Source organism: Mytilus edulis, chromosome 13, assembly GCF_963676685.1.
Source record: "Mytilus edulis chromosome 13, xbMytEdul2.2, whole genome shotgun sequence".
Classification (NCBI taxonomy): domain Eukaryota; kingdom Metazoa; phylum Mollusca; class Bivalvia; order Mytilida; family Mytilidae; genus Mytilus; species Mytilus edulis.
The window spans coordinates 41,212,044-41,225,845 of NC_092356.1; the positions used below are offsets into that span (position 1 = coordinate 41,212,044).

The window sequence follows — 13,802 nt, forward strand, 5'->3', positions numbered from 1 at the left end:
TTAGCAAGAATTTTTTTTTTTTTTTGTGGTTAAATTTCACTATCTTTTGTCTGAGCAGTAATATTAATTGGATACATTTCCACTTTTCCATATTCCCATATGTTCAATATTTGTTTTCTTAACATATTATTTTCTATTTCTTGTACAAAAGTTTTTAATCAATTTTCTTTCAGTAGTATTTTTGTGCTTTGAAAAATATTAGTAAACTACTTTTAAAAGTAACCATTTGAAAGATTTTCATAAAATTTTCCAGAATTCCATAAAAAATATAGTCCCATTTGCTACTTGATTTTGTCATTTTGGGAACTATTAAACCTGTTGGTTATCTATTGTTCAATTCTTGGACAGAAACAACTTCAAAAATATTTTTACTAGTGGGTTCCAATCGTTGTCATTCCATTGCATTGGTTTGTAATTTTAGACATTGCAAATGACAAATAAATGAAAAATAAGCAATATTTAGTTATTATCTTGATAAAACGCAAAAATAGAAACAAAATCTGTTACCATTTCAAATTTTAGTACTTTTATGCTATCAATATAAGTGATAACACCTTGTCTTTTCATTACTTCTTTTTTGTAGCATGTAAATGTAATTTATAAATATGTTATTGATTGTTATTTTTTACTTGTTAAATTAATGAACTTGTTATATCAAAGATCCCCATACCTAGTTTTTTCTGTCAGATATTGATGGTGTTTTACTTTCTCTGTCATTTCATTCAGTAAGGCACGCAGGTGGATCATATGTAGCTGTTCTTTTTTGGAGATCTTTTCTTCAAGTAACTCAGGTGTTGGCTCCTCACTGAAAAAATGAACAAATTTTACCCTCAACACAAAGAATACTGAAAATTCAGAAATAATAAGTTTTTATTATTGCGAAAAAGTTGTGACAGGGTTATAATCACAAACATTTAAACTCACATTTTTGTCTAAAATGGGAAAAATCGCAATAATAAATGCCTGCAATAATTTCTGAATTTACAGTACTTAAATATATGTATTAATTTGTAGCGCACATAATATTCAATTTTCCTACATGTATGATGTTTGGTGTACAGGCTATATTACCTGTACTTGTTTAATTCAATGCTGTAAGATAACAGAAATGTATGCTTTATTTCCTGATATTTTTGTATTGAAATATTTTCAGAGTGAATTATCAAGCTTTTCTTTTTCAGATACCAATCTACGTAAATCGAGACTGTAAGATTGACAGACCTCGAACAGGATCAAGGGAAAACAAGAATGTGTCCATAGTACACGGATGCCCCACTCGCACTATCATTTTCTATGTTCAGTGGACCATGAAATTGGGGTCAAAACTTTAATTTGGAATTAAAATTAGAAAGATCATATCATAGGGAACATGTGTACTAAGTTTCAAGTTGATGTAACTTTTAACTTCATCAAAAACTACCTTGACCAAAAACTTTAACCTGAACTTTGCACTATCATTTTCTATGTTCAGTGAACCATGAAATTGGGATCAAAACTATAATTTGGTATTAAAATTAGAAAGATCATATCATGGGGAACATGTGTATCAAGTTTCAATTTGATTGGACTTCAGCTTCATCAAAAACTACCTCGACTTTAACCTGAAGCGAACAGATGCACAGACGGACGAACGAAGGCACAGACCAGAAAACATAATGCCCCTCTACTATTGTAGGTGGGGCATAAAAATGACTTTTTGTACTGGGTTCAGAAATGGCTAGGCAAAAACCGATCTAAGTATCACTTTTCACTACTTAAAGGTCTACAACGTAACACAACTACGATAAAAGTAAAATCAAACTTGATCTTCACTTAGTCACGGCAAACAACATAATAAATTTGAAAAGACTTTGTCAAAGTGTTTTCAGTTATTGTATGGACAATGCTCCAAGTACCTCTTTTCACTACTCAAAGGTCTACAACTTAACAATTTATAAAAGCTTAAATCATGAAAATCTAGCTTTGCCTTCATTTAGTCACAGGAACTGGTTGGCAGCCACCCAAATTCCATATATCCTTCTGAAACCTGGTAAATACTGTATTAGAGTTGATACTTGATTTTCGTGGTGTGGAATATTCTACATACCAGCCTATATGAAATTTGTATTTTGTTGAGTATTTTAATTAGTGGTTTATCTTTATCCAAGAACAAATTTAAACATCATGTACAGTGTACTCATGAATAATAATCAGTGCTTCAGCTAGAAATTGAAAGGGACAGGGTACCAGTGGAGGGCAGGCCACTTTATTTTGTTTACGTTTCTGTGTGTATCTATCTCAGCTTTTTATCACGAGTTCACATTGGGTTTTTTTAACTGTATTAATGAATCCACAGTATGTTACTTACATTTGAGACTCTGCATCTTCTTCAGAACCGAGGTCAAGGTCATCTCCTCCTGCATCCCCATCGTCATAATCAATGATGTCATCATCAAAACCATCATCATCTAAATATTCCTCACCACCAAACATATGACCATAATCTTCATCCATGTCACCTGTAAACAACAATAAAAATAATCTGAATTTTAACAATTCATATTTATTTGATGACATTTTCTGAAATGTTTTTTTTATCTACACAAATTTATAAGAAATCTGATTACAAGTAATATCCACTTATATATAATGATTGGCTCATCATTGTATTAATGATTTGATTTATTTAGAGAGCAGACTGGAACAGAGACTTAATAAGTGCTCTATAAAAAAAATTAATACAAGTGGATTTTTGTAACTTATGTACATGCAGAGTTGACAGGGTTTAAGCCCAAATTATAAGATAATCTAATCTTTTTTTATTTCAGACCAAAAGAACAATCTATATATGCAGGACACAAATTATTCTGTCTAAACATGAACAAATATTTTTATTATTAGTAAAAGATAAAAAAACTATAAGGTATTATTAGGTCATATTAATATTAAATACTTTATAGAGAATAGAGTGAGTGGTGTACTGAAATTTGGAAGTCTCTAAACTGTTGATTCCAATGGGTTTTAGCGCTCTGAGTTGGAGGATCCAATAATCCTCTCTTTTACTCCTAAGGACGTCCGACGTGTGGTCATTAGGATCGTTCCAGAGGACTTCGGTGATTTCAAAAGACATATGGTGGATGTTGTGCCCTGTCTGGTTGAAATGTTTACCAGTGGGCTCCAATGACTTATTTTTAACATATCGAAGACGTTCGCCGAGTCAAGCTTTGAATGGACGTTTGCTTTTGCCAACATATTGTTGTTTACAAGACTTGCATGTAATCATGTAAATAATATTTAAGGTGTGTTGCAGTCCCCAATATAATTTTTTCTATATTTGTGTTCTGTGAATGTGCTTGTGAAAGACCTTCGGAAATTAATCCAAGGGCAATAGCTACATTCGTCGTTGCTGCATTTGGTCAACTTATTTAGTGTACTAATAATACCTGATGTCCCCGGTGTGATGGGCGGATATTGGAATGCCGCTCTAACTAGAATATCTTTGAGGTTTTTATTTCTTTTGTAGGCAAAGAGAGGTTGTTCACTAAAAATCTGTTTGGTTGTTTCTTTGATATGCAACAGTGTCCAAGTAGTGTCAATAATCTGTCTTAGATTAGGACTGGCTTTTGTATAGCTCAACACTAGTGGAATTCTTGTCATTTTTTTGGTTTCTTTTTTTGACTGGATTTAATAATGCTTTCTGGTCTTTTGCTTCTGCTTTAATAAGGCTAGTATTGAGAAGAGTTTCATTGTAGCCTCGGAATTTGTAATATTTCAACAAAGTTGCCGAGTGTTTACGAAAATCTGCATCATTTGTGCAGTTTCTTTTCACCCGAAGGAACTGCCCATAGGGTCCAGCTTTTTTGCATGGTATTGGATGTTCCGAATCGTAGTGGAGGTACGAATGGGTATCAGTGGGTTTGGTATATAGTTCAACCTCTACTGTGCCTAACGTTTTACGGAATTTCACGATAGTGTCTAAGAATACAACTTGTTCTTCAGATATTTCAGCAGTGAATTTGATTGTTCTATGCTGAGAATTCATGTGTTGTATGAATTTATTAAGCCATTCTTTACCATGCGTCCAAATAATAAAAATATCATCAATGAACCTAAGGTATAAGAATGGCTTAAGAGGGAATCCATTTAGTAGTTTCTCCTCTAGATGTCCCATGAAGATATTAGCAAAAGACGGAGCCACTTTGGTGCCCATGGCTGTGCCACCGACTTGTAGATAAGTTCTATTGTTAAAAGTGAAATTGTTGCAGTGAAGGACTAGTTTAAGAAGTTCTAATAGTCCTTTGTTGGATATTTGATAATATTAAATACTTTATTCAAAGAGGGTAAAATCAGTTAGTATACTAATCTACCCTGATGCCCTCTAAATAATTCAAAATATGACAATATTGTAATATATACATACAGCTCTTATTCAAAACAAATAGCGAAAAACATAGAGTCGTTTCATGAACATATTTTGTTAATGATATACAAGACAAATTTTTCATTTTTTATTTTGGGGGGGGGGGGGGGGGTATTTTTTTTATTCCAATAATTTGTTTAGTCATTTTTTTTACATCTAGTATAAGATGACTGAAGGATTGGCTCCTCAGTATGTTTAAAGAAATTGCCATATGCTTAAAAATGCATTACATTAATGTAGTGCTACAAAATTTGAACCTTTAAATTTTTGAACAACATATACTTAACCCTTTCAACGCTACACAAAAAATTAGACTACCTGCAGTTTAAGGTACAAAAAAATGTAATTAACAGGTAAAAGGTGTAAATTATAGTATTTGTGTTGAATTTTTAATAAAAATAACTTTCAATCTTTATTCATTTTGTTGTTTTATCTGTCATATAGTAAAGAAAACACCAGTTGCTTGATTCCATAGTGTATTGCCCCATACGCAATGTATAATGTAATCGTGGCTCAAATAAGTGGCTCAGTCTTTAAAATTTTCAGTCAACCTCCATTTTCCCCCTTTTTCTACAATGTATGTCTCGTAAAGATCGATCAAATCATATTTCTTACATGAATTGAATGTAATAAACGCATTGAGATATAAACAGGAAACCTTTTCACTTATCCTCATTGTCAGTTTTGCAATAAAAATGCTTAAATATTTCCATATTTACAGCGTCGTTTTTAATTTCCGCCATTTGCATTTGTCAAAATGTTTGTTTTCATTTTTCTTCTATTTTCCTTTAACTGCATGATTTTACCATAAAAATTCCTGGGATTTCAAGCACAAATGAGACCTTGTATATATATTCTTGATTCCTAGAGGAAAAGTTAGGGAGGACCCAAAGGAAAACCGAATAGTTTAAGAGTCTGGATGAAAAATCTATTGTCATCACGGCATATGCTGCAAACAGCAGTGGCAGACAGTGTATGTCATTGTGGCATATGCCGTGTATAACGTTGAAAGGGTTAGTTGACTTTTTCTATTCATTCATTGTTTTACTAGTATGTCTAAGCTTTCTTGCTGCTAAAATTTGTCTTCATGATGCTAATTTTTATTTCTTCTCGCCAATTAGTGAGACTGACCATATACTGACATAATCAGAAGATACAATACATCTTAATGCTATTTGGAAATCTGTCCCGCTTGACCTGAGAATCTATCCCGCTTGAACTGTTGACGTCATACAACATTGAACTATCACTTTTCCATTGCAGCCAAAGACCCTTCTTCCATATTCCGCCCACATTCAACTTTCTGAATATACTGGCAAAAGACATTTTGATGTCAAAATTTTATGGGAACTTTTGTGATGTCCTCTCCAGTAATGACTAATGGCGGACAAATAGCGATAAGGCATGTATAAGATGTATGGGTCAATGCATTTTTGTGTCTTGTTTATTGTTGGAAATCACGCACAGAAGAGAACGTTAACGTAACACGGCATTATTGTATATCCAACGTTGTGTACTTATGACGTTATCTTGTACTTTAGTCATCAATACAAATTCATACAGTTTAGACGTCTTTGTTATATTACATGCAGTTTTAGTAAAACCACTTTACGATATTTATTCTATCACAGGGCAATGACAAGGATACAAGCCTAGTTCAGTTATATCAAAATGAACACATACAAACAATGCAGTTAACCAATAAAATGCATATAAATTATAATGCCGGTGTATCACTATCACTGTATGAAAAAAATATAAATAATAAGATGATTTCTACGGACTACAGTGAGAATATTTGCACAAGTGCGTCAAATTTAGTAACAAACGTTTTGGTTTATTGGTGGATTAGCTAGGGTAGATTCAAGGAGACGTTTCTAAAGATCACTACGAGTAATTAAGGGCATTTTTAACCTTTTTCTAAAACTGTTTACAAACTATCCGCCATCTGTAGCAACAACAATCTCGTTTCACGTCACGTTTAATACGTGATTTGATCATAGAGTATGCTAAAACCCGATGAGCCAAGTCCGCTCTTGCATGTAAATAGTGAATCAGACAGGATTTGTGTTAGCTGTGAAAAGGGAGAAGAGAGTACTAGTAGCCATTTAGAAATTATATTTAAGATAAAAATGATTAAAAACTTCAAATAAAAATGATTAAATACTTTAAATTAAAATGATTAAATATTTTAAAAATTGTTACAATATAACAAGTGTGGACACAGATTTGTGTGGCCTGGTGACCGTGTACACATTTTCTTGATTTTGATATAAACTAGTAACTATATACTATGAGACTGGTGTTCTACCCGTGAATGGGGAAGAAGTCAGAAAACCTTTAGACTACTTTGCTTTATTCCGTTTAATAACAACAGATTTACATAAATAAACAGTTATTGCAATTCCCACCCTTAAATCATGTGTATATATGTCTCTTATAAAACCAAGGATTTGTATAATAAGACAATCCATACAAATCCTTGATATAACAAAAGTTGAAAATGTGTAGCACATCTTGATTTTTTTAAACTCTGACACTAAATTTCACAATGCCATCTGAAAAAGTTCAAATTTCAAGAAATGATGATACATAACACTATCAAACAAATAACTTATAATGTTAAGCTATACATTTTCACATAAAAGACACAGTACTTATAGTTTACATTCATAAAACTGTCAGGAACTTTATTTATAGACAACCAATATACGAGTGACCAAACAGGTCGTTTTTGAAGAAAGAAAAATATCCTTGCTTTTTTTCTATTAAGTCCTTTGGTCTTCTCTTCTGCATTTTCTCACTTTATTATTCATATGCAATAACATTTTTAACTGCATAATTGCAAATATATAGTGTGCAACAAACAGATTGTGGGGTAAACGTCAATGAGACAGCAACCTAGCGACAAAAATATGCAAACGACATGTGCACGCTGTCAAACGAAGAAAAGTAGATGCGAGTTTCCCTCAATGAGACAGCATCCCAACGACTACAGATATATATGAATGACATATTCACTTTGCTGATGCTACCATTTGTTTGGGTTTTTTTTCAAGCTGTTTTCTTTTTTTTTTGCTGATAAAAAAAACTGTCCGCAATGACGAAGCCAGTGGTGATGAAAGTGGCATTAAACACTAAAAAAGCAATAAAATAAATCAGGGTTTATTATGACCTTTCGTACACCGTATTTGGTTTGGTAAACAAGAATCCGTTGAAGGGTTTTTAAATTGACTAAAACAATATTTTGCAACACATACATATACTATCTTCTTGTATTATGACTGATATATTTGTCGCTGGACATGAAGCAGATTCATCGATGATTAAAAGTTCTTCTTGAATGCTTTGTATGATCTATTAACTGGAGTTTTTAATTAACTAAAGTAATGTTTTGCAACACATATATGTTACTATCTTTTTGAAATGTGACTGATATATTTGTCGCTGGACATGAAGCAGCTACATCTAATAAAATGTGTTCATCAATGCCTTGTAGTATTGATTGATTTATTGAGAAACATAAATTATAATATCAGTTTGTACTTGATACAAACAAGTATATGACTAAGAAGTGTCAGAAGATTTAAAAGAAAGGTAGGAAGGGTACAGCATCAGTAATAGAGGGCCTGTGTTTAAAGGTCTTTGTGTCCATCACAATTTTAGTGTGGAGACCTTTAAGTCTAAACTTTATAAAGTTTTAACTTTATTTTCTTACGTTAAACTAGTCAGTTTGTTGTTAAACTTTAAGACGACACCTTTATATATAGAATTTTTTGTCTTACTACGAAAGGGTGTGGTTTATGACCAAGGATTGCAAAATTTCGGAGAATGTATCGCGCAGTCATTATTTGGATGCATCATTCGGTAACTAAGTAGACATGTCGTTGGGAAGCACAATTGTGCTACACTGACTGTGTCTGTAAAGATTCTATGCGCAAAATGGCAATAGAGTTACGTCCCTGCTAAACTGAAGTCTGTACGTTTCAGCTCTGGAGTTCCCAGTGAAGACATATTTTTTTTTTTTTTTTTTGGCAAACACACATTTTTTTAAGATTTACGGTTACTCAATAAAACAAAAGTTGAAATCTGTAGTACATCTTAACACAAACTCGTGTGCTTACTTATTATGAACTGTTTAATGACATGAAATATAAAGTCATTAGACACATGGGAAAAGTCGCACTTTTAAAACAACGATTTTTACGCTGATTAAGTAGACAGAGTTGCCTTTCATACATTTTTGACACTTCATCCCACAATGCAATCCGAAAAAGTTCAAATTTCAAGAAATAATGATACATGTATATCACTATCAAACAAATAACATAACTTATAATGTTAATTAACTTTACATGTTCCCCTAAAAGACACAGTACTTATAGTTTACATTCATAAAACTGTCAGGAACTATATTTATAGACAACCAATATACGAGTGACCAAACAGGTCGTTTTTGAAGAAAGAAAAATATCCTTTTTTTTTCTTCTATTAAGTCCTTTGGTCTTCTCTTCTGCATTTTCTCACTTTATTATATATGAAACAAGTATGGACACAGACGCAAATTGTCAGTGGGGTTAAAGGTCGTTACAAATGTATTTAAAGCTAGACTGGAAATGTGTATTAACAAATTGAGTTGATGTGTACATGTCTTCATTCAAATGCATTGACTGATAAAAAAAGGGGGCTTCAACTTCCACCCCTCTCTATGAATTAGTTGTTTGAGTGTTTGAATATGGAGTTTGTTAATAAATAGCTGCACTGTAAGCGCATGATATGTCTTGATTCCTTTTAAGCTTGCTTAAAGGTTGAACTATTTTGTTTTGTACAATTATTAGTCTATTTGTTTTCTCATTTCATTTGTTTTATATTTGTCATTTTAAGGTCTTTTATAGCTGACTGTGCTGTATGAGCTTTTGTCATTGTTGAAGGCTATTTTGGCACCTGTAGTTGTTAATCTTGTTTTAAATTTTGGAATGTAGCTGAAGTCAACAGACATAGACAATTCACCCAAGTTTTATAAAATGATGTGGAAGTGTTTATGTGAATAATTGAGATGGGAAATAAGGAAAGTGTCAAAGTGACAACAACCCAACCATAGAGTAGACAACAGCTGAAGGCCTCCAATGGGTTTTCAATGTAGCCAGAAACTCCCGCACTTATAGGTGTCCAAAACTATAAAATCCCTTCTTTTTTTTAGCATATATAAAAATTCATAACACAGAAATGTATAATCTGAAATTTATTTAATTCAAAAGGGACCTTAGGTCAATAGTGTAAACAATTCACCAAAGTTTAATTAAAGGTGATGGATGCATTTTTGTTCAAAATTGGAAAATTCTCTCTTTTTTAAGGATAAATCTCTCTTCATAACATGGGAATGAAAATTCTAAAATTTATAAAATCGATGTGGAGCTAATGTCAATAGATATAAACATTTCAACAAAGTTTCTTGAAAGTAGGGGGAAAGTGTTTTCTAGTTATATGAAATAACATCTTTAACTGCATGTTTGCAAATATATAGTGTGCAACAAACAGATTATGGGGTAAACGTCAATGAGACAGCAACCTAGCGACAAAATTATGCAAACGACATGTGCACGCTGAACGGAGAAAAGGTGATGCGAGATTCCCCCAATGAGACAGCATCCCAACAACGACTACACATATATATGAATGACATAATCACTTTGCTGATGCTACCATTTGTTTGGGTTTTTTTTAAGCTGTTTTCTTTTTGCTGATAAAAAAAACTGTCTGCAATGACAAAGCCAGTAGTGATGAAAGTGGCATTAAACACCAAAAAAGCAATAAAATAAATCAGGGTTTATTAAGACCTTTCGTACACCGTATTTGGTTTGGTAAACAAGAATCCGTTGAAGGGTTTTTAAATTGACCAAAACAATATTTTGCAACACATACATATACTATCTTCTTGTATTATGACTGATATATTTGTCGCTGGACATGAAGCAGATTCATCGATGATTAAAAGTTCTTCTTGAATGCTTTGTATGATCTATTAACTGGAGTTTTTAATTAACTAAAGTAATGTTTTGCAACACATATATGTTACTATCTTTTTGAAATGTGACTGATATATTTGTCGCTGGACATGAAGCAGCTACATCTAATAAAATGTGTTCATCAATGCCTTGTAGTATTGATTGATTTATTGAGAAACATAAATTATAATATCAGTTTGTACTTGATTCAAACAAGTATATGACTAAGAAGTGTTAGAAGATTTAAAAGAAAGGTAGGAAGGGTACAGCATCAGTAATAGAGGGCCTGTGTTTAAAGGTCTTTGTGTCCATCACAATTTTAGTGTGGAGACCTTTAAGTCTAAACTTTATAAAGTTTTAACTTTATTTTCTTAAGTTACACTAGTCAGTTTGTTGTTAAACTTTAGGACGACACCTTTATATATAGAATTTTTTTGTCTTACTACGAAAGGGTGTGGTTTATGACCAAGGGTTGCAAAATTTCGGAGAATGTATCGCGCAGTCATTATTGTGAATAATTTATTTAAATATATTATTAATCATGGTTGAAATCGCAGGGCAGAGATTGCATTGCAATCTTATCTGGTAACTAGGTACATTGTTTATATCTCCTGTGCCTCTATATCATAACGTTATTCATATTGACCAATCAGGATGCAGCATAGGTACCCTTGATATGTCTGGCATTTCATATCAACCAATCAAGAGCTAGTATTCATATTTCCCGCCTCATTAATTAGCCAATCAAATTTAAGTAAATTATCGTCGTCTGGCATCATCGGCAGTTTCAGCATTCAAAATAATAACTTGCAGCAGCGAACACCTTGTTTAAACTAAGGCTAAAGATTTTTATTCTCATACTTATTAATTATAAGTTTAACAATCGAAAGTGAACGTTCTATACAGTACGATGGAAATCTTACAAGCACTTCCAAAAATGGTATAAAATGGTTTTCTAATCATAAAATTTTCAATATCATTGTAATCTTAGTTTTATTTTTCTGAGTACAAATATTTATACACTATTCCCCTACCTCTAAATACAGGTTTGGATTTTTTTTGGAGAACCACAGTTTTTATTGCACATCATTTATCTTTTGTATTCATGCATTACTTACATTTTGTATTTGCCTTAATTCATTTAGCATTATGTTCAATTATTGTATAATTGAAATAATTACATGCATACTTAATAAACTGTGGTTAGTTTTCCCAAACCTGTCTTTGTTTAAATATATAACCAACACTGCCTTATGTTCTATTCGGCCGCTGAATCCTTCGGGTGTATCCAAACTTGATTTGGGACGTTATATAAGTCATACCATATCAAGCGTTGGCAGGGAGGCTGAAAAGAGGCAGTGTTTATCACCATTGGCAAAGGGGGAAAGGGTGTGTCTCTATTTTCATAACATAAGATTAATGTGAATATTTTATTTAAATATATTATTAATCATGGTTGAAATCGCAGGGCAGAGATTGCATTGCAATCTTATCTGGTAACTAGGTACATTGTTTATATCTCCTGTGCCTCTATATCATAACGTTATTCATATTGACCAATCAGGATGCAGCATAGGTACCCTTGATATGTCTGGCATTTCATATCAACCAATCAAGAGCTAGTATTCATATTTCCCGCCTCATTAATTAGCCAATCAAATTTAAGTAAATTATCATCGTCTGGCATCATCGGCAGTTTCAGCATTCAAAATAATAACTTGCAGCAGCGAACACCTTGTTTAAACTAAGGCTAAAGATTTTTATTCCCACCCTCCCGACCCTCATTCATGTATATATATGTCATGAAAATCAGTTCATGAACTGTCTTTTAAGTTCGTATTGTCATGTTTGGTTTATTTTATTATTTTTTTTATATTGTTTACCATGTATATTGTATTCATTGTATTTTCATGTGTAGTTTAGTCTTGATGTTTGAGAACCACAGTTTTTATTGCACATCATTTATCTTTTGTATTCATGCATTACTTACATTTTGTATTTGCCTTAATTCATTTAGCATTATGTTCAATTGATATCGTTCGATGATATTGTTCTAAATATGCCTATTGCTATTCTATGCATTATTACTATTTGTATACCAGTTGTATGGGCCATTGCCAATTATTAGGTCTTTCCACTTTTCTGTGGAAAGACCTATTGTTTTTCTTCTGATTATTTTTTTTTTTTTTTTTTTTTCTTCCGCCTAATTTTCTTCTTGCGATAAACATTTGTTTTGCAATATGTCGCTTAGATATTTGGTATATGATATCGAACAGTTTATGCGCTTTTGAAATTTACCCTGCGTAAACAAATACTTTTCTTTGTAGGAGTTATCTCCCCAAACACTGTTTTCCTTGTTAGCGCATCTCCTTCGCAACCGTAAAATATTATGACAAATTTATTTTACAAAATTGCTCGTTATATCCTTCGCATGATTTGTCCTATTTTGACCGAAGTGATATGAACGCTCCATATGAGAGTTATTTCCCCTTATGCATTTGATATAAGTGATATGCATTTCTATCTTGTAAACCATAAGTGCTAGAGACCAAGGATCTTTTGATTTGAGGTCCTTGGTCCAAAAAAATAAAAATTAGGTCAAGGTCAAAGGTCAAGGTCATATTCTAATTTTTGAATTTGGCTTATTTCCACTAATTTCCAGAAACCGTATAAGATATCGACATATTATTTTTTCTAAATTGTTAGTTGCGACATGTCGTAACACATACATTTTGATTGCAAGAGTACGTTAAACGTAAAAGTGAGTTTTCTCCCCTCTTGTATTTAAAAATACGCGTTTGGTGATATAACTGATTAACCAAATATTATTAAGACCTATGGTCTTTTGATTTGAGGTCCTTGGTTTATGACCTTGAAATTGATCTCAAGGTCATAGATTAATTTGACGTTCTAGTTTTTCACCTTTGCTTTCAGCTCATATAGCCATGAGACTTTTGGCAAAAGGTATCAAACCATTTAACCTTGAAAAAAACAACCGGAAGTGACCTTGTGTAAACCGGAAGTAACTATTTTTTGTTGTACTTTATTAATAAAAAAGTATATAGAACCAGATCATTTTGGAATCAGTGTCAATTAAATATTCAAATATTATCGGAAGTAACATTTTTCAAACCGGAAGTAACAAATTATCTCCCTTATTTAAAAAAATATTGTATAGAATCCATATATTTCTGGAATCAGCGTACAATAACCTATCAGTTGACGATTGAAATGACATTTTAAACTTAATTTTACAACTTTCATATTAAAATACATTGTTTTCAATGGAAAGACCTTCAATTGTTCTCTGAACAATTGGTTTTTAATTGTAATTGTGTTTGTGCCAATAAAATATTTGTATTTGTATTTGTATTATTGTATAATTGAAATAATTACAT

The 13,802-nt window shown here is 32.2% G+C and overlaps 1 protein-coding gene across 6 annotated transcripts in view; it reads right to left on the reverse strand.

Moving 5' to 3' along the window:
- The window catches only part of LOC139501264 (cilia- and flagella-associated protein 74-like), a 42,028-nt gene extending 35,611 nt beyond the window's left edge, over nucleotides 1–6,417 (reverse strand). For 5 of the 6 annotated variants that reach the window (XM_071290286.1, XM_071290289.1, XM_071290290.1 and 2 more), the window contains exons 1-3: nucleotides 6,314–6,400; nucleotides 2,348–2,498; nucleotides 671–805 (exon numbers count right to left, since the gene is read on the reverse strand). In XM_071290286.1, the coding sequence (XP_071146387.1) occupies nucleotides 671–805; nucleotides 2,348–2,493 (281 nt within the window). In that variant the 5' untranslated portion in view covers nucleotides 2,494–2,498; nucleotides 6,314–6,400. Of the gene's footprint in view, nucleotides 1–670; nucleotides 806–2,347; nucleotides 2,499–6,313 lie in introns of all 6 variants that reach the window. The other variant, XM_071290291.1, reaches the window with a different exon arrangement.
- Between the last annotated feature and the right edge of the window lie 7,385 nt (nucleotides 6,418–13,802).